This window comes from Semicossyphus pulcher, unplaced genomic scaffold (assembly GCF_022749685.1).
Source record: "Semicossyphus pulcher isolate SPU_LCO1_2020_fin unplaced genomic scaffold, fSemPul1.0.p SCAF_14, whole genome shotgun sequence".
Taxonomy (NCBI): Eukaryota; Metazoa; Chordata; class Actinopteri; order Labriformes; family Labridae; genus Semicossyphus; species Semicossyphus pulcher.
In genome coordinates, this window is record NW_027211648.1 from 147,734 (window position 1) to 169,953 (window position 22,220).

General features: G+C 39.1%; 2 protein-coding genes across 3 annotated transcripts in view; one reads left to right on the top strand and one right to left on the bottom strand.

Annotated features, from left to right (window-relative positions):
• Positions 1-902, top strand: part of mapkbp1 (mitogen-activated protein kinase binding protein 1) — a 35,034-nt gene extending 34,132 nt beyond the window's left edge. For both annotated transcript variants that reach the window (XM_069661250.1, XM_069661251.1), the window contains one exon: positions 73-902. In XM_069661250.1, coding sequence (XP_069517351.1) covers positions 73-297 — 225 coding nt within the window. In that variant the 3' untranslated portion in view covers positions 298-902. The remainder of the gene's footprint in view (positions 1-72) is intronic.
• Positions 744-17,816, bottom strand: LOC138591121 (myosin heavy chain, clone 203-like). Its single transcript, XM_069661639.1, has 22 exons — positions 17,420-17,816; positions 16,624-16,707; positions 13,109-13,168; positions 12,934-12,975; positions 12,648-12,731; positions 12,334-12,369; positions 12,168-12,248; positions 8,726-8,809; positions 8,469-8,531; positions 7,616-7,678; positions 7,323-7,385; positions 6,471-6,533; positions 6,178-6,240; positions 5,886-5,948; positions 5,593-5,655; positions 4,740-4,802; positions 4,447-4,509; positions 3,595-3,657; positions 3,302-3,364; positions 3,171-3,233; positions 2,488-2,616; positions 744-1,458 (listed from the first exon to the last, which is right to left on the bottom strand). The coding sequence occupies exons 1-22, from the start codon at positions 17,814-17,816 to the stop codon at positions 1,178-1,180; spliced, it is 2,034 nt and encodes a 677-aa protein (XP_069517740.1). The 3' UTR covers positions 744-1,177.
• Positions 17,817-22,220: the final 4,404 nt, after the last annotated feature.

Consider the following 22,220-nt stretch of genomic DNA (forward strand, 5'->3'; position numbering starts at 1 on the left):
TCATGGGAAATTGAATGACTTAATGACTGTTGATAAAATGTTGTTACCATGAAAATTGTGGACTCTCTCCAGGTGAGCGGCTCCTCCTCTGATGACTCCGCCCACGACCAGCGTCAGATGGCTGTTGTCCTGTCAGAGGCCTTCCAGGCGATGAGGGCGGAGCTTGACTGCCTGCCGCTTGAAACACCGAGCATGCTGGGAGGAGTGGGGGAGGTGAAGACAGCAGCTCTGCTTGAGGAGTACTCTCTGCTCCTCCTGCAGGCGGTGCACAAGAGGGTCAACGCTTCCCCTGAGTAGACCCCTCCTCCTCTGTCTTTTTCTCTTCTTCCTCTTGATCTGTTTGTCTTCTCTTTCTTACCTCCTTGTTCCCCCCTCCTCTCCTCCCCCCTCCTCCTCGTCTTCACAGATGAAGGATCTGAAGCCATTTTGTTTTTCTCTGGACTTTTATCTTTTTTATTAGAGAATCTTTTCGTCTTAACGGAGCGACGCCTCCAACATTTGACTGTTTTTTAGAAACTGACATTTTTACCAACTTTTTCATGTTTTTCTGCACGTTTCCTTCGAATGAATCAAGCTGTTTTTCCTTTTCATTCCCAGAACGAGTGAATGGATCGTTGGATCTTTAATTATTAATGTTAGACTTAGAGACTTTTGAAGAGCCAACAGCAATAAGATGTTTGTTGAAACTGTTTTCTCCTGAGGTCACTTGAATGTAACACAGACAATGAGTTCAGGTGACGGTATTTATTGTTCGTTACAATCTGATGTTCATTTTTATAATAATTATTAGAGATTCAGAGGTTCTTTGGTTTCTAACAGTTTGTCGTAACACTGACACAAAGGTCAAAGTTCAGTTGTTTTCACGTTTCTGCTCAATTTTAATAAAAACGTTCATGTTGTAACGTTTGAGTCGACGGGCTGCTTCAGTCTGTGTGTTTGTGAATGTTTGTACTTCTGTTTATTGTTTTATTTATTCTGCTTCCTGTTTCGGTGCATCTCACCAAGAGCTTTGAAGTTATTGATTACGCTTCATTGATACTTCAGAAGTTAGTCCATCCATAGGAAGTCCTTCACCCTGCCAAAACAAAAGTCCACTCATCCAGTTCCAGTCTAGCTGAACACATAATATATCGATGACAAGATGTCTCACTCGTACCCTGATCCCAGGACGGTTCTGTCAGAGGGGGAACAGCAGGAAGCCAGAGAACACGCTGAAGTTTCGGACGTCGTCGTAGAGCCGGTAGCTGGCCGGCAGACTGAGGTGGACCCCGTCTCCCGCCTCCAGCTGCAGGGCCACACCGTTTGACGTGGAGGCGTAGCCGCCGTGGGCGTTCAGGTCTAGATTGAAGATGATTGGCTGGTTGTTCCTGTACAGGTGGAGACCCATGTAACCTTTCTGGTAATCTGCTGCTGTGAAGCTGAAGAAATAAAGTCCTCTGACTGGAGCCGTGAACACACCTGAGACACAAAGAGCAGGTAAAAGTGAACACACCTGAGAGACGAGGAGCAGGTAGACGTGCACACACCTGAGAGACGAGGAGCAGGTAAAAGTGCACACACCTGAGAGACGAGGAGCAGGTAAAAGTGCACACAGCTCACAGAAGAAGAGCAGGTTAAAGTGAACACAGCCGAGAGACGAGGAGCAGGTAAAAGTGAACACAGCCGAGAGACGAGGAGCAGGTTAAAGTGAACACAGCCTGAGACACGAGGAGCAGGTAAAAGTGAACACAGCCGAGAGACGAGGAGCAGGTTAAAGGGAACACACCTCACAGACAAAGAGCAGGTTAAGGGGAACACACCTGAGAAACAAGGAGCAGGTAAAAGTGAACACCGCTCACAGACAAAGAGCAGGTAAAAGTGAACACACATGAGAGACAAAGAGCAGGTTAAAGGGAACACACCTCACAGAAGAAGAGCAGGTTAAAGGGAACACACCTCACAGAAGAAGAGCAGGTTAAAGGGAACACACCTCACAGAAGAAGAGCAGGTTAAAGGGAACACACCTCACAGACGAAGAGCAGGTTAAAGGGAACACACCTCACAGACAAAGAGCAGGTTAAAGGGAACACACCTCACAGACAAAGAGCAGGTTAAAGGGAACACACCTCACAGAAGAAGAGCAGGTTAAAGCGCACATTATTAAACTGATTCAAGTGTCGAGTTAGAAAAAGAATCTTTAATTTATTAAATCTGGTGAAAATATCGATCACAGATCTATGCATGGTGATTTCAGGTCATTGATGACAGTTTCAAGTTTCAGAGTCAGAATCTGTCATCAAAACATTACCTGATGCTGCGTCAAGGACATCTGAGATTTGAGAATAAAGAACCAAACCTTCAGAGTTTTTAAAGGTTTCTGAGTCTCTCAGTGTTTTGTTGTTTAAAACTTGAAATACAGGCAGAGTTTAGCTTAAAACTACTTCAGGTTCCTCTGTGTATAAAATCGGGATCGAGCCTCCGACATCCACTGCACTGCGTCGTGTTTACCTGCAGTCTGGTTGTACGCCTGGCCGATGTTAGAGATGACTTTGGAGAAGATCAGAGTCCTCTCCTCATCAAACGGTCCAACTGGTCCTGAATCAGTCAGACCAGCTGAGAACGCCACCTTCAGCTCATCTGGAGGAAAAAGTTCATCTTTAATGTTTTAATGCAACAAAAAACTGTTTTATTACAATTTTACAGAAAAAAATTATCAAGAATAAAAGTACTACTAACAATAATGATAATAATATAAGTAATCTGGTATTACAGTAATGACACTGCTCACGCTAAAATAACTTAGAATTTGCCATATAAGTTAAGTTTCTAATGGAAAAAACAACTTTTCACAGAGTTTAAACTGATTAAAAATACTTATTGTAGGTGGGAACGGTAACAGTGATTTTACAAAGTGTATTTGATAAATTAATATCACAATATTTTGTTAGTCACAGAACAGTGAAGATCAGCTCTTCAGATCATTTTCTATTGTTCTTAGTCATAAAGTGTTTGAATGCACACAGAAGATGATTTTGTTCAAAGCTTTAAAACATTTTAAATCCTTTTGCTCTTTCAACAGATGGTTAGAACTAACATCACACTATTGTTCATATTTAGGTTCAAATATTTTCTTGTTAAGAAAACTTCTTCACACCTGATGAAACATGATTGTTTTCAAGTGAATGCCAAACCTGAGTTTGTGTTTGTGAGCTGCCAAGATCGATCAAAGGATTCATTCAGTCTGAAGCTCAAAGCTGAAAATCAGAAACATAGTTTTAAAAAGAGTTTGTTAATATAGTGACTTTTATATGTTTAGAGTTACCTGTGTTTTCCTTCTTTAGGTCTTCCAGCTGTTTCTCACTGACAGAGTGTCTGACCTCCAGCTCTAAAGAGGAAACAGTTCAGAGTTCATTCATGTTAGTGGAGGAGTTCCTCAGGGAACCATGTTGGATCTTCCAAAGTTTCAGTCTACATTCTTTGATTCTTTGAGCAAGCACAAGTTAACTCTGCTATAAACTCTATTTCAATGTATGACTATAAATATAATTAAATGTATACATAAATATATAAATATGTGGTTTGTTAATATAGTTAATTTCAAATGTTTAGAGTTACCTGTATTTTCCTTCTTTAGGTATTCCAGCTGTTTCTCGCTGGCACTCTGTCTGACCTCCAGCTCTAAAGAGGAAACAGTTTAGTGTTCATTCATGTTAATGGAGGAGTTCCTCAGGGAACCATGTTGGATCTTCCAAAGTTTCAGTCTACGTGCTTTGTTTCTTCAAGCTAGAATAAGTTAACTCCTCTACAAATTGTATTTTACATATGACTAAAAATATAATAATAATACATTTTATTTATATAGCACTTCTTATGGTACTCAAAATCACTTCACATTATTAAAAACAACTAAAGAAACAAAATGAGAACAGAAGAAACACAATAAGAGGAACTATTAAAACAATGAAAAAAAAATCAGCATCAGAGGTTAAAAGCTGTTCTAAAAAGGTGGGCCTTGATCCGAGATTTGAAGGAAGTCAGGTCGGTACAGTCTTGGATGTGTTGGGGTAGAGAGTTCCAGAGGGAGGGGGCAGCTATGGAGAATGTTCTGTCACCAGAGGTTCGTTGCTTGGTTCTGATATATAATTAAATATTATAAAATTAAATATAATTAACATAAATATATAAATATGTGGTTTGTTAATATAGTTAGTTTCAGACACTCTGAACTGTTTCCTCTTTAGAGCTGGAGGTCAGACAGAGTTCATTCATGTTAATGGAGGAGTTCCTCAGGGAACCATGTTGGATCTTCCAAAGTTTCAGTCTACGTGCTTTGTTTCTTTGAGCTAGCGCAAGTTACCTCTGCTATAAACTCTATTTCAGTGTATGACTATTAATATAATTAAATGTACACATAAATATTATATATGTGGTTTGTTAATATAGTTACTTTCAATTGTTTAGAGTTACCTGTGTTTTCCTTCTTTAGGTCTTCCAGCTGTTTCTCACTGACAGAGTGTCTGACCTCCAGCTCTAAAGAGGAAACAGTTCAGAGTTCATTCATGTTAATGGAGGAGTTCCTCAGGGAACCATGTTGGATCCTTCAAAGTTTCAGTCTACATGCTTTGTTTCTTTGAGCTAGCATAAGTTAACTCTGCTATAAACTCTATTTCAGTGTATGACTATAAATATAATTAAATGTATACATACATATATAAATATGTGGTTTGTTAATATAGTTAATTTCAAATGTTTAGAGTTACCTGTATTTTCCTTCTTTAGGTCTTCCAGCTGTTTCTCGCTGGCACTCTGTCTGACCTCCAGCTCTAAAGAGGAAACAGTTCATAGTTCATTCATGTTAATGGAGGAGTTCCTCAGGGAACCATGTTGGATCTTCCAAAGTTTCAGTCTACGTGCTTTGTTTCTTTGAACTAGAATAAGTTAACTCCTCTACAAATTGTATTTTACATATGACTAAAAATATAATAATAATACATTTTGTTTATATAGCACTTCTTATGGTACTCAAAATCACTTCACATTATTAAAAACAACTAAAGAAACAAAATAAGAACAGAAGAAACACAATAAGAGGAACTATTAAAACAATGAAAAAAAAATCAGCATCAGAGGTTAAAAGCTGTTCTAAAAAGGTGGGCCTTGATCCGAGATTTGAAGGAAGTCAGGTCGGTACAGTCTTGGATGTGTTGGGGTAGAGAGTTCCAGAGGGAGGGGGCAGCTATGGAGAATGTTCTGTCACCAGAGGTTCGTTGCTTGGTTCTGATATATAATTAAATATTATAAAATTAAATATAATTAACATAAATATATAAATATGTGGTTTGTTAATATAGTTAGTTTCAGACACTCTGAACTGTTTCCTCTTTAGAGCTGGAGGTCAGACATAGTTCATTCATGTTAATGGAGGAGTTCCTCAGGGAACCATGTTGGATCCTCCAAAGTTTCAGTCTACGTGCTTTGTTTCTTTGAGCTAGCATAAGTTACCTCTGCTATGAACTCTATTTCAATGTATGACTATAAATATAATTAAATGTATACGTCAATATATAAATATGTGGTTTGTTAATATAGTTAATTTCAAATGTTTAGAGTTACCTGTGTTTTCCTTCTTTAGGTCTTCCAGCTGTTTCTCACTGACAGAGTGTCTGACCTCCAGCTCTAAAGAGGAAACAGTTCAGAGTTCATTCATGTTAATGGAGGAGTTCCTCAGGGAACCATGTTGGATCCTTCAAAGTTTCAGTCTACATGCTTTGTTTCTTTGAGCTAGCATAAGTTACCTCTGCTATGAACTCTATTTCAGTGTATGACTATAAATATAATTAAATGTATACGTCAATATATAAATATGTGGTTTGTTAATATAGTTAATTTCAATTGTTTAGAGTTACCTGTGTTTTCCTTCTTTAGGTCTTCCAGCTGTTTCTCACTGACAGAGTGTCTGACCTCCAGCTCTAAAGAGGAAACAGTTCAGAGTTCATTCATGTTAATGGAGGAGTTCCTCAGGGAACCATGTTGGATCCTCCAAAGTTTCAGTCTACATGCTTTGTTTCTTTGAGCTAGCATTAGTTAACTCTGCTATAAACTCTATTTCAGTGTATGACTATAAATATAATTAAATGTACACATAAATATTATATATGTGGTTTGTTAATATAGATACTTTCAATTGTTTAGAGTTACCTGTGTTTTCCTTCTTTAGGTCTTCCAGCTGTTTCTCACTGACAGAGTGTCTGACCTCCAGCTCTAAAGAGGAAACAGTTCAGAGTTCATTCATGTTAGTGGAGGAGTTCCTCAGGGAACCATGTTGGATCTTCCAAAGTTTCAGTCTACATTCTTTGATTCTTTGAGCAAGCACAAGTTAACTCTGCTATAAACTCTATTTCAATGTATGACTATAAATATAATTAAATGTATACATAAATATATAAATATGTGGTTTGTTAATATAGTTAATTTCAAATGTTTAGAGTTACCTGTATTTTCCTTCTTTAGGTATTCCAGCTGTTTCTCGCTGGCACTCTGTCTGACCTCCAGCTCTAAAGAGGAAACAGTTTAGTGTTCATTCATGTTAATGGAGGAGTTCCTCAGGGAACCATGTTGGATCTTCCAAAGTTTCAGTCTACGTGCTTTGTTTCTTCGAGCTAGAATAAGTTAACTCCTCTACAAATTGTATTTTACATATGACTAAAAATATAATAATAATACATTTTATTTATATAGCACTTCTTATGGTACTCAAAATCACTTCACATTATTAAAAACAACTAAAGAAACAAAATGAGAACAGAAGAAACACAATAAGAGGAACTATTAAAACAATGAAAAAAAAATCAGCATCAGAGGTTAAAAGCTGTTCTAAAAAGGTGGGCCTTGATCCGAGATTTGAAGGAAGTCAGGTCGGTACAGTCTTGGATGTGTTGGGGTAGAGAGTTCCAGAGGGAGGGGGCAGCTATGGAGAATGTTCTGTCACCAGAGGTTCGTTGCTTGGTTCTGATATATAATTAAATATTATAAAATTAAATATAATTAACATAAATATATAAATATGTGGTTTGTTAATATAGTTAGTTTCAGACACTCTGAACTGTTTCCTCTTTAGAGCTGGAGGTCAGACAGAGTTCATTCATGTTAATTGAGGAGTTCCTCAGGGAACCATGTTGGATCTTCCAAAGTTTCAGTCTACGTGCTTTGTTTCTTTGAGCTAGCGCAAGTTACCTCTGCTATAAACTCTATTTCAGTGTATGACTATTAATATAATTAAATGTACACATAAATATTATATATGTGGTTTGTTAATATAGTTACTTTCAATTGTTTAGAGTTACCTGTGTTTTCCTTCTTTAGGTCTTCCAGCTGTTTCTCACTGACAGAGTGTCTGACCTCCAGCTCTAAAGAGGAAACAGTTCAGAGTTCATTCATGTTAATGGAGGAGTTCCTCAGGGAACCATGTTGGATCCTTCAAAGTTTCAGTCTACATGCTTTGTTTCTTTGAGCTAGCATAAGTTAACTCTGCTATAAACTCTATTTCAGTGTATGACTATAAATATAATTAAATGTATACATACATATATAAATATGTGGTTTGTTAATATAGTTAATTTCAAATGTTTAGAGTTACCTGTATTTTCCTTCTTTAGGTCTTCCAGCTGTTTCTCGCTGGCACTCTGTCTGACCTCCAGCTCTAAAGAGGAAACAGTTCATAGTTCATTCATGTTAATGGAGGAGTTCCTCAGGGAACCATTTTGGATCTTCCAAAGTTTCAGTCTACGTGCTTTGTTTCTTTGAACTAGAATAAGTTAACTCCTCTACAAATTGTATTTTACATATGACTAAAAATATAATAATAATACATTTTATTTATATAGCACTTCTTATGGTACTCAAAATCACTTCACATTATTAAAAACAACTAAAGAAACAAAATGAGAACAGAAGAAACACAATAAGAGGATCTATTAAAACAATGAAAAAAAAATCAGCATCAGAGGTTAAAAGCTGTTCTAAAAAGGTGGGCCTTGATCCGAGATTTGAAGGAAGTCAGGTCGGTACAGTCTTGGATGTGTTGGGGTAGAGAGTTCCAGAGGGAGGGGGCAGCTATGGAGAATGTTCTGTCACCAGAGGTTCGTTGCTTGGTTCTGATATATAATTAAATATTATAAAATTAAATATAATTAACATAAATATATAAATATGTGGTTTGTTAATATAGTTAGTTTCAGACACTCTGAACTGTTTCCTCTTTAGAGCTGGAGGTCAGACATAGTTCATTCATGTTAATGGAGGAGTTCCTCAGGGAACCATGTTGGATCTTCCAAAGTTTCAGTCTACATGCTTTGTTTCTTTGAGCTAGCATTAGTTAACTCTGCTATAAACTCTATTTCAGTATATGACTATAAATATAATTAAATGTACACATAAATATATAAATATGTGGTTTGTTAATATAGTTAATTTCAAATGTTTAGAGTTACCTGTGTTTTCTTTCTTTAGGTCTTCCAGCTGTTTCTCGCTGGCACTCTGTCTGACCTCCAGCTCTAAAGAGGAAACAGTTCAGAGTTCATTCATGTTAATGGAGGAGTTCATCCAAAGTTTCAGTCTACATGCTTTGTTTCTTTAAGCTAATATAAGCTGCTGCTACGTATAATAAACACACACACCTCAAGTATTATATTCCTTTGGTATTTCTGTTTGTTTACCTAATGTCAGTGAACGCTTCACGTCAGGTTACCTGTGTTCTGAGTCTTTAGCAGGTCCAGGTCCTCCTCGCTGCTGTTCAGTCTCACCGTCACAGCCAACAGCCCCACCTGCTGGACTGAAAACAGGTTATTTAATTTAAATTCTGCAGGTCGTGTAGTTATTTAGAATGTCAGCACGCTGTGAGTCCGTTATAAGAGATAATCACAGCATGCTGACATAACAGCGCAATCTGCCGTGTGAAGTCACTTTATAAAACAGTTCTACAAGCGGCACATAGAATTTTAAGGTAATAAGCACCGATAGATTATTTTTGTTTATTTAATCATTTTCCTGCTACACTTTGCACATATTCATCTTGAACATTTAGTACCACTTCATCAGTGTATTTGCACAGCCTATACACTGTAAATGCACATTTACAACTGTGAAGACTGTATGGTACATTAACACCTCTACCTCCCTTTGATGATTTTTTACATTTAAAATATATGTTTTCACGGTGTATTTATTATCTCCTGTGCTGTATTTGCTTTGATGACCTGCTGCTGTAACGCTACAATTTCCCAATTTTGGATCAATAAAGTCCATCCATCCATCCAGTCAGTACTGGGAGTATTCAGAACACCTGAGGCGCAGTGATACACACAGTGGAACTCCGACTACCTGCAGAAAGCAGACATGAGCAGACGCTTCATGTACATTACAGCAGCAGTTTAAATGTTGTTTCCAAGGTTTGACATCAAACTGTCACTTAAGTGATTCAATGTTTCCTCAGTAAAGTTGGAGGCAGCAGAATGTTTGAACAAAAAGCGGCCATTTTGTTTCACACACAACCTAATGAAGGAAATCTGAGGACAGATTACAAACACAGCAGGATTATTAACCAAAGCTACTTCAGTGTGTGTGTGTGTTGGTGGTAATCACCTGCTGTGGTTCTAATCCGTATGTGGGTCATTTCTTGGCCTCTTTAAATTTCTGTGTCTGATCTTTGAGTGGATTTCTGATGTTTGTTCTGGACGAACATCAGAGATGAAGTTTGTGTTCAGACTCCATTTAGCTCTGGGAGGATGTGAGATCAGGATTTTATTTATTTCTTTTGTCTCTTTCCTAATTTTCAGACCACCTCCTGTTCTTTCACCATGGTTTAAAGAATTCTAAAGTTTATGCAAATGTTCCTTGATCACTACAAACTTCAGGTTGAGTTATAAAACCATAAAACTGTCAGATGTGGAAGATTCATCAGGAAGTTTGTTTAGTGTAAAAAACAACCTTCAAAGCTTAAAAACAACATACACTGCACCGCAGGTCCCAACATGTGGATATCACAGATCACAGCTCTTTTCCCTTTGGAGGAGCGGACTCATGACTCATGACAGGGTTACTCTCTAGAGACTGTTGAAGCCTTTGCATTCTTCCCTTCAGAGACTTTAATGCATTTCCCTGGATGTCAGCTGTCTGTCATTACTGCCTGCTGTCTGTGCTATTAATGTAATGTCTGCCATATTACTGTACAATAACTACATTGTGGTGTAATGTAATCAGTTTGTCATTTGACCTGTTGATGATGTCACAAGGCGGGCTCAGTGTTTCTGGTTCCAGCGGTCACAAGTTAACAGTAACATGACGTTGAGCCATGCATGTATATTTACATCACTTAAGTGTTCTAAAGTCAAACTCAGAGTGGTTGTTACTGTTTGAGAACGAACCTTACACAACATATATGACCATGTGTTCAGGCATGTGTATACAGGTACATATTTATTTGTAATATGTCTATGTATATAGCTTCAGCAGCGTTTGTTCTCAGTTTGGAGTGGGACTTTGTTATTTTATTTTAGTTCTGTATTTGTGGGTTTTTTCCTTCAGCTGGTTTTTATTATGTTTGTTTAAAATACAAAAATCATTAATAAAAAAACAACAAACATGTTAAAAAAAGAAAACTAATGAGAAACTTTTGATTAACAATGATAACAATCACATTGTCATTAGTTGAACTAATAAACTGTTCAAGGCAACTTCACTCCTTTATGTTTCCGTTTGAGGTTTCTACATGAACGAGTTCCTCAGGGAACCATGATGGATCCTCCGAGGGGTGGGACTAAATACTGGCATATATAACATGAATGTATATATAGGATAAAAGAAGAAGAAGACAGCAGGATAAAAGAAGAAGAAGAAGACAGCAGGATAAAAGAAGAAGAAGAAGAAGGCGACAGCAGGATAAGAGAAAAAGAAGAAGAAGGCGACAGCAGGATAAAAGAAGAAGAAGAAGAAGACAGCAGGATAAAAGAAGAAGAAGAAGAAGAAGGCAGCAGGATAAAAGAAGATGAAGAAGACAGCAGGATAAAAGAAGAAGAAGAAGAAGGCGACAGCAGGATAAGAGAAAAAGAAGAAGAAGGCAACAGCAGGATAAAAGAAGAAGAAGAAGAAGAAGGCAGCAGGATAAAAGAAGAAGAAGAAGAAGGCAGCAGGATAAAAGAAGAAGAAGAAGACAGCAGGATAAAAGAAGAAGAAGAAGAAAAAGACAGCAGGATAAAAGAAGAAGAAGACAGCAGGATAAATGAAGAAGAAGAAGAAGAAGACAGCAGGATAAAAGAAGAAGAAGAAGACAGCAGGATAAATGAAGAAGAAGAAGAAGACAGCAGCAGGATAAAAGAAGAAGAAGAAGACAGCAGGATAAAAGAAGAAGAAGAAGAAGGCAGCAGGATAAAAGAAGAAGAAGGCAACAGCAGGATAAAAGAAGAAGAAGAAGACAGCAGGATAAAAGAAGAAGAAGAAGAAGACAGCAGGATAAAAAAAGAAGAAGAAGAAGACAGCAGGATAAAAGAAGAAGAAGAAGACAGCAGGATAAAAAAAGAAGAAGAAGAAGACAGCAGGATAAAAGAAGAAGAAGGTGACAGCAGGATAAAAGAAGAAGAAGAAGAAGACAGCAGGATAAAAGAAGACAGCAGGATAAAAGAAAAAGAAGAAGAAGACAGCAGGATAAAAGAAGAAGAAGAAGAAGAAGAAGGCGACAGCAGGATAAAAGAAGAAGGTGACAGCAGGATAAAAGAAGAAGAAGAAGAAGACAGCTATAGTTGTTCTATAGTTGTGTTTAACAGGCTGATAACACTTCCATTGTTTAATCTCAGTTTGTGTCACATTCTGTGAAACTGATACCAAATCACAGTAAATAAACACATTCATGTTGCACTTTACTTTTTAGGGGCACTTTGAGTTCTTCAGTTAATCAAATATCCTGATGTAGCGTTATATGATTGTCTTGCAATATATCAATTATCGCAGAATCGCTGTATTGTGATATCGTTATCGTGGGCCGCATATCGTATCGTGAGTTACCCTGCGATTCCCACCCTGAGGTCCAACAGGTTTCAGTCTACATGTTTGTTTCTTTGAGCTAAAACCTTTTTAATGTAAGTGTGACTTTAAACTTAAATATAAATATGAGAGTTAGTTTGAATATTCAGATTTACCTGTGTTTACTTTCTTTAGATCCTCCAGCTGCTCCTCAGTGATGCTCAGTCTGACCTCCAGAGCTGACAGACTGCTGACCACTGACAGAACAGACATGTGTTATAATTATTATCATCATCATCATTATCATTATAATTGTTGTTGCCGTCATGATGTTTGTCTGACCTGTGGTTTGAGAGTCGTTCCCAGCTGACTGAGAATCTGAAAGAGGAGACATGATGTTACACAGCCTCTGATTCTACACGGAAACATTCATTCAAAGAAGTCAAACATCCAGTTTCTCAAATATTCAGTATTCAAGGTCCTCTCGTCAGTGAACTGAAACCAATCTAAATGTTCTGTTCTTCCTCATCACGTTCTCCTGCTTTGATTTATCACTTTAACAGGCAGCTGGTGTTGTCTCTATAAAAAAGGCTGAACACAGGAAGTGAGCCCTTAAACTTCACAATAAGAGCTGTGGTTGTGTTTCTGTTATTCACCTGCTCTTTGTGTCTGCAGCTCATTCAGTTGTTGTTCACCTTCAGTCCGACTGTCCGTCATAGAAGGAACATCTGCCGACTGAGCTGAAATCAGATTAAAACATTAGACGAAGAATTCAAACATCAGACGCAGAGATTTAAAATTAAAAGGATCAATAAAAGCAGACAGAATCACAGACGGAAGACAGATAATGAAAGAGTACAGCTCAAAAAACATTCGAACTGTATATTACAAGACAGTTTATATGTCTTCATTATTCTTATTGTGGTCAATCAGTTTGTTCACCTCGTGTGTTTGAGTTCAGCTCGTCAGATGAACTGTTGGAGGCTGCTGGGACATGAAGGGTTAATTAAACCTTATTCAATTTCAATATTTATCATCAGTTCTAACGTTTCCTGTGAGACACAGGAGAGTTGTTAACAGGTGTCACATGGTTCACAGGTGATGAAGAGGCTCTGACCTGTCTGCCTCCTCAGCTCCTTCATCACACTCTCAGAGTGACACAGTCTGACTGCCAGCACTGAAACACACAACACACTGTTAATCACAAACTTGTACTGTGAAAGGACAGAAAGCAAACTGCAGCTGCGTCAGTCTCATCCGGTCTCAACCAGGAAATGACATCAGTATGTAGTTTATAGTATGTGGTATGTGGTATGTAGTATTAAGTATGATGTATTATTTAGTATTCAGTATGAAGTATTTAGTATTTAGTGTTCAGTATGTAGTATGTACTATGTAGTATATAGTATGTAGTATGTAGTATGTTGTATGTGGTATGTGGTATGTGGTATGCAGTATGTAGAATATTGTATGTGGTATGTGGTATGTAGTATGTAGAATGTTGTATGTGGTATGTAGTATGTAGTATGTGGTATGTAGTATGTAGTATGTGGTATGTGGTATATAGTATGTGGTATGTGGTATGTAATATGTAGTATGTAGAATGTTGTATGTGGTATGTAGTATGTAGTATGTAGAATGTTGTATGTGGTATGTAGTATGTAGAATGTTGTATGTGGTATGTGGTATGTAGTATGCAGAATGTTGTATGTGGTATGTAGTATGTAGAATGTTTTATGTAGAATGTTGTATGTGATATGTAGTATGTGGTATGTAGTATGTAGAATGTTGTATGTGGTATGTAGTATGTAGAATGTTGTATGCGGTATATAGTATGTAGTATGTGGTATGTAGTATGTAGAATGTTGTATGTGGTATGTAGTATGTAGAATGTTGTATGCGGTATATAGTATGTAGTATGTACTATGTAGAATGTTGTATGTGGTATGTGGTATGTTGTATGTAGTATGTAGAATGTTGTATGTAGTATGTAGTATGTAGAAGGTTGTATGTGGTATGTAGTATGTAGTATGTAGAATGTTGTATGTGGTATGTAGTATGTAGTATGTAGTATGTTGTATGTGGTATGTGGTATGCAGTATGTAGAATATTGTATGTGGTATGTGGTATGTAGTATGTAGTATGTGGTATGTGGTATATAGTATGTGGTATGTAGTATGTAGAATGTTGTATGTGGTATGTAGTATGTAGAATGTAGTATGTAGAATGTTGCATGTGGTATGTAGTATGTAGAATGTTGTATGTGGTATGTAGTATGTAGAATGTTGTATGTGGTATGTGGTATGTAGTATGTAGTATGTAGAATGTTGTATGTGGTATGTAGTATGTGGTATGTAGTGTGTAGAATGTTTTATGTAGAATGTTGTATGTGATATGTAGTATGTGGTATGTAGTATGTAGAATGTTGTATGTGGTATGTAGAATGTTGTAGGTGGTATATAGTATGTAGTATGTAGTATGTAGTATGTAGAATGTTGTAAGTAGTATGTAGCATGTTGTATGTAGAATGTTGTATGTGGTATGTGGTATGTTAAATGTAGTATGTAGAATGTTGTATGTAGAATGTTGTATGTGGTATGTGGTATGTAGAATGTGGTATGTGGTATGTTGTATGTAGTATGTAGAATGTTGTATGTGGTATGTAGTATGTAGAATGTTGTATGTGGTATGTGGTATGTAGTATGTAGTATGTAGAATGTTGTATGTGGTATGTGGTATGTAGAATGTTGTATGTGGTATGTTGTATGTGGTATGTAGTATGTAGTATGTAGAAGGTTGTATGTGGTATGTAGTATGTAGTATGTAGAATGTTGTATGTGGTATGTAGTATGTAGTATGTAGTATGTTGTATGTGGTATGTGGTATGCAGTATGTAGAATATTGTATGTGGTATGTGGTATGTAGTATGTAGTATGTGGTATGTGGTATATAGTATGTGGTATGTAGTATGTAGAATGTTGTATGTGGTATGTAGTATGTAGAATGTAGTATGTAGAATGTTGCATGTGGTATGTAGTATGTAGAATGTTGTATGTAGTATGTAGTATGTAGAAGGTTGTATGTGGTATGTAGTATGTAGTATGTAGAATGTTGTATGTGGTATGTAGTATGTAGTATGTAGTATGTTGTATGTGGTATGTGGTATGCAGTATGTAGAATATTGTATGTGGTATGTGGTATGTAGTATGTAGTATGTGGTATGTGGTATATAGTATGTGGTATGTAGTATGTAGAATGTTGTATGTGGTATGTAGTATGTAGAATGTAGTATGTAGAATGTTGCATGTGGTATGTAGTATGTAGAATGTTGTATGTGGTATGTAGTATGTAGAATGTTGTATGTGGTATGTGGTATGTAGTATGTAGTATGTAGAATGTAGTATGTAGAATGTTGTATGTAGTATGTAGCATGTTGTATGTAGAATGTTGTATGTGGTATGTGGTATGTTGTATGTAGTATGTAGAATGTTGTATGTAGAATGTTGTATGTGGTATGTGGTATGTAGAATGTTGTATGTGGTATGTGGTATGTAGAATGTGGTATGTGGTATGTTGTATGTAGTATGTAGTATGTGGTATGTAATGTGTGGTATTTAGTATCTAGTATGTGGTATGTAGTGTGTTGTATGTTGTATGTGGTATGTGGTATATAGTATGTGGTATGTAATATGTAGTATGTGGTATGTAGTATGTTGTATGTGGTATGTAGTATGTTGTATTTGGTATGTGGTATTTAGTATGTGGTATGTAGTATGTAGAATGTTGTATGTGGTATGTGGTATGTAGTATGTAGTATGTGGTATGTGGTATGTAGTATGTGGTATGTGGTATGTAGTATGTGGTATGTGGTATGTGGTATATAGTATGTGGTATGTAGTATGTGGTATGTAGTATGTTGTATGTGGTATGTAGTATGTAGTATGTGGTATGTAGTATGTGGTATGTGGTATATAGTATGTGGTATGTAGTATGTAGTATGTTGTATGTTGTATGTAGAATGTTGTATGTGGTATGTGGTATGTAGTATGTAGAATGTTGTATGTTGTATGTGGTATGTGGTATGTAGTATGTGGTATGTAGTATGTGGTATGTGGTATGTAGTATGTGGTATGTAATATGTGGTATGTGGTATATAGTATGTGGTATGTAGTATGTTGTATGTGGTATGTAGTATGTTGTATGTTGTATGTAGAATGTTGTATGTGGTATGTGGTATGTAGTATGTAGAATGTTGTATGTTGTATGTGGTATGTAGTATGTGGTATGTAGTATGTGGTATGTGGTATGTGGTACAACATTCCGAACACAGCTCGTGTTTCACGGACAGATGATAACTAGATTAATGCTACATGTTTGGTAAGCAGCGTTGACTCAGTGAGGGCAGCCACACAGGCACTGTGCTAACCTGTGCAAGCATTAGCTCCAATGATACCTGCTTCAAGAACTAGGTGGCTAATACTAACTGTAAGGAACTAACAGTGGCTAATGTTAGCTTGCTTTGGGTGCCTTCATTGACTTTATGAATCCTCTCCTCCTCTGCTAATGCGGCGCTAAGTGTTAGCATTGCAAGCGACAGGGGGCGCTGCTGCTGTGTGAATAAATGATGATGACCTGCGCTCTTCCTCCTCAGCTGCTCAACCGTGGTCTCGCTTGCCCTCAGCCTCATCTGCAGGAACGGCAGCTCACCAGCCAGAGCTGTAGAGACAAAACTCAGGTTTACCATGGCAACAAGACACATTACAGTCACAAACGAAAGAAAAAGAAAGCGAGTATGCAAAGATAAAACAGAGAGTGACAACAAGTCGTTACAGCATTCACGTAGTTACCCAGGTGTGCCAGTGAATCCATCAGCAGCCCTAACCCTACGCACAAATGAGTTACTCACTATCATCATCGCCATCACCATCAACCTCGCTATCACCACCATCATCATCACCATCAACATCATCATCATCATCATCATCACCATCACCATCACCATCACCGCCATCGCCATCATCATCACCATCGCCATCACCACCATCATCATCACCATCACCATCATCATCACCATCTCCATCATCACCACCATCATCATCACCATCAACATCATCATCATCATCACCATCACCACCATCGCCATCACCACCATCATCATCACCATCACCATCATCATCACCATCACCGCCATCGCCATCATCATCACCATCGCCATCACCACCATCATCATCACCATCACCATCATCGCCATCACCACCACCATCATCATCATCATCATCACCATCGCCATCATCATCATCATCATCATCGCCATCATCAACATCACTATCATTTGTCGCTCCTCTGGGCCACCGTACTTCACACCTCTGACTCTAAATGTGATCAGGTTCAGCTCTTTATGTTTTTTTAAAAGCTCCACCTCCCTCACCTTTGCTCTGCTCCTCCAGCTTCCCCACCTTCACGTTCAGTTCGATCACCAGCTTCCTGTCAGTCTCCGTCCTCAGCTCGGCGCTCCTCAGCTCCTTCCTGTGCTGGTCCACCATCTCCTGTAGGGCATCCACACTGCGTTTCTGCTGCTCTGCCTCCACCTTCCCGTCCCTCAGCCGGCTCTCCATGCTCCGCAGGCTCTGGCGCTGACCCACCTCCACCGCCTTCAGGCTCAGGACTAGCTCCTTCAAACCCTGCAGCTCGTCCCATAGCACAGCATGGTCCAGGGGGACGTCCACCTGGGTCCTGACCCCGTCCCTCTGGGGGACAGAAGCCTCCGTCTGTCCCTCACCGACCACCAGAGACAAACAGAGAAGCAGCAGAAACACAGACTTCATCCTGAAACCAAAACCAGTCTGAACAAGAGTCGAAGAGCTTATATACACTATATACACACACACACACACACACACACACACACACACACTCTCTCTGTCTCTCTCTCTCTCTAATCCTAATGAAAGCCAGCAGTGGGACCTTTAGCAGGACTAATGCGTCCACTCACAGAAGTTGGTCAGGTCGTTGGTTCAATACTTTTGGGTCAGAGTGAGACATCTTAAACACAATTCAAATTGGGTTTTTCCCATGTTTCCTCAGACTTATCAGGAACTGTTGAATTTAACATCGATATTAGCTCAGGCTAAAGATGTATAGGTGACATACGTGTTGTTAAGCAATAAAAGGCTTTACGCTCCATAAATCTGAAGGTCAGCTCAAACGTTCGGTTCGTTCAATCAGAGCTTCAAAGTTAAATTTCAGGTTTTTATTTGTCGCTTTTTCACTCATTTCATTCAGTTTGAGTGTTTTAATCTTTGAGCGTAAAGAAAAGACTCTTTGTTTCTCTGACACGTTTCTTTGGGCTGTAATGTAAAGTTGCTCTCTGCAGTGCTGCATACCAAACATAGCTAACACGCTAATCAGCAGCTCACACACTGAACACACAAAGACCTCACAGCTCTCCTGACACGTGCACACTCATGTGCACGGCTATTGTGTGTCTGTTAAAAAGGGGGAGCTGCAGAGTGTGAATCATTGTGAAACAGTGAAAAGGGTTAACCCACAATTCACCTCCTCAGGTAGAGCGACAGGTACGTCTTCATATGTGACCACCTCAGGGGGAATTAATAAATTACATACTTAAACTAAACTCTTATTTTGAAAATACCAACAGGAATAAGAAGACTTTTCAATTCAATCCAATCTGATCCAACCTGGTCCAAACTGATCCATGAAAGAAAGATAGCTGAAAATAATTTTCTAAATCTGTAATGATTGGAGATCATTTAAACATTTGGTGAAATCAAACCGTAAAAAATCAACAGTAGAACTCACGGCCATGTTTAAGAGTGAAGGTCAGAGCATGTCCACACACAAGGCAAAGAGAACTGGAGGGATCGGGACTAAACAGTCGCGTAGCCTTAAGAAAACCTCATCAGCGAGACTGATCAGAAGAAAAGGCTTCAGTTTGCTCGGGAGCATAAAGATTGGACTCCGGAGCGATGGGAAAAGGACATGTGGTCTGATGAGTCCAGATTGATCCTGTTCCAGAGTGATGGGCGCAGCAGGGTAAGAAGAGAGGCGGATGAAGTGATGCACCCATCATGCCTAGCACCTGCCATACACGCCTGTGGTGTTATGAACTGGGGTTGCTTCAGTTGGTCAGGTCGAGGTTCAGCAACGTCATGTGAAATGAGGTCGGCTGACCACCTGAATGACCAGGTGTTTGCATCAATGGATTTTTCTTCCCTGATGGCACGAGCGTATTCCAAGATGACAATGCCACAACTCATCGGGCTCAGACTGTGAAAGAGTGGTTCAGGCAGCAGGAGACATCGGTTCCACACATCGAGTGGCCCCCACGGAGTCCGGACCTTCACCCCACTGCGCATCTGTGGGATGTGCTGGAGAAGACTTTAGGCAGCGGCCCGACTCTCCCATCATCAATACAAGATGTTCGCGAAAAATGAATGCAACTCTGGATGGAAATAAATGTAGTGACATTGCATGCTTATCAAAACGATGCCACGGCGAATGCGTGCTGTAATCAAAGCTGAAGGCGGTCCAACCAAATATGAGAGTGTGACTTTTTTCTGGGCGAGGCAGTGTACCTGTGCAGGTTGTCCTATGTGTGATGCTTTTCTTCGAGAAGCGTGTAATTCAAAGATGAGTTGGAGAGAAATATAAACCAGGAAAATGACTCATTTCTAAATTATATTACTAAATGATGACAAAAGCAGCAGGTGTGGAGGAAATCCCTCATGAAGAGTTGAAGTCACCACCTCTTTTAAACGTGCTCCTCTTTGTTTTAAAAACAGTATTGTTCCTTCTGCTCGGTATCCATCTGTTATCAAAGCCATTCCAAAGTCGTCTAAGAATGAGAGTACCTCTTAACTACAGAGGACTCAGCCTTCTCACTACACTTGATAAATTACATTCTAGCATGAATGTCAGGCTGACTCAGTATTTGGAATCAGCAGAATATTTGGTTAATGAGCAGAATGCATTGATCATACTGACTCGATCTCAGCTGTTGTTAGAACAAGACTTGCAGAGTGTAAACCTTTGATTTGGTCCTCCGAGATGTACGTGCTCTAAAAGCAGCGGTGGATGGTAAATTCTTTCAAGCTTTTCGTTAACATTTTGTTGGACGCAGGTGAATCAGACGATGATCTACAAGGTTGTTGACTAATCGGAGTAAAACACAGATGATGCACTTCAGAACAAAGGCTGTTCCAAGGAGTAGGAGAATGTTGACATTGGAATACACACCTGGATATAACGACTTTACCACCTAAGAAGCTGGAGTTAAATTATTGGCGTTTTTGGCTGGCAGAGCTCTGGGGTCTGTTAACAAGCTAAAGGTCTGTAAAGATCTTGGTTATTCCGCTTACTCACAACTTTATAATCCACGTGTTCTCCCCATTCTGAATTACTCCTCAGGTGTGTGGGGATTCAAAGTAAAACCTCAGATGCTATGCAAGATACAATTATTCGCTGTTTTTTAGGTATCATAATTTGGCTGCTCAGGGTGACATGGGTTGGATTCCTGGATCAATACAGAGAAGATGTGAAATGATACGACTGGACTCGTTTACTTCACATGTCAGAAAAAAGGATCAATAGGAAGGTTTTAGTAATAATTTTTCATGCAGCCTGAACACAAGCAGAAAAATGGTTAAAAGATAACTTGTTAAAACTAAAACTACGAACATACAGCGCTGTGCAAAAGTTTCAGGCAGGTGTGACAAAATGCTGTAAACTTCTTTCAGAAATGGAAGTGTCAATCGTTTCTTTTCATCAATGAACAAAATGCAGTGAATGAACAGAAGAGAAATCAGATCAATATCTGGTGTGACCACCCTTTGCCTTCTAAACAGCATCAGTTCTTCTCGGTACACTTGCACACTGCTTCTGAAGGAACTCGGCTGGTAGGTTGTTCCAAACATGTTGGAGAACTAACCACAGATCTTCTGTGGATGTAGGCTTCCTCAGATCCTTCTGTCTCTTCATGTAACCCCAGACAGACTCCATGATGTTGAGATCAGGGCTCTGTGGGGGCCATACCATCACTTCCAGGACTTCTTGTTCTTCTTCACCCTGAAGATAGTTCTTCATGACACTGGCTGTATGTTTGGGGTCGTCGTCCTGCTGCAGAATACATGTGGGGCCAATCATACGCCTCCCTGATGGTAGTGCATGATGGATAAGTATCTGCCTGTATTTCTCAGCATTGAGGACACCATTAATCCTGACCAAATCTCCGACTCCATTTGCAGAAATGCAGCCCCAAACTTGAAGGAACCTCCAGCATGCTTCACTGCTGCCTGCAGACACTCATTATCGTAGCGCTCTCCAGCACTTCAGGAACAAACTGCCTTCTGCTGCAGCCAAATATTTCACATTGTGACTCATCAGTCCAGAGCACCTGCTGCCATTTCTCTGCAGCCCAGTTCCTATGTGTTCGTGCATCGTTGAGTCACTTGGCCTTGTTTCCATGTCAGAGCCTTTTTGGCTGCAGCTCTTCCATGAAGACCACTTGTGGCCAGCCTTCTCCGAACAGTAGATGGGTGTACCTGGGTCCCACTGGTTTCTGCCAGTTCTGAGCTGATGGCACTGCTGGACATCTTCCCATTTGGAAGGGAAATAAGTTCGATGTGTGTTTCACCTGCTGCACTAAGTTTCCTCGGCCAACCACTGCGTCTACGATCCTCAACGTCGCCCGTTTCTTTGTGCTTCTTCCAAAGAGCTTGAACAGCACATCTTGAAACCCCAGTGTGCTTTGAAATCTTTGTCTGGGAGAGACCTTGCTGATGCAGTATAACTACCTTGTGTCTTGTTGCTGTGCTCAGTCTTGCCATGATGTCTGACCTGTGACATGAAACTGTCTTCCACAGCCTCACCTTGGTAGCAGAGTTTGGCTGTTCCTCAGCCAGTTTTAAGCCTCCTACACAGCTGTTTCTGTTTCACTTAATGACTGTTTCAACCTACATGTGACATTGATGATCATTAGCACCTGTCTGGTATAATTGGTTGATCATACACCTGACTATGATCCTACAACATCCCTGACTGTGTGCAAGTGTACCTGTAAGAACTGATGCTGGTTTGAAAGCAAAGCGTAGTAACACCAGATATTGATTTGATTTAGATTTTTCTTTTGTTCGCTCACTGATCGTTTTTTAAACTGATGAAAATAAACAATTATTATTCAATTATTGTTTAATTTCATATCTATGCAAGTT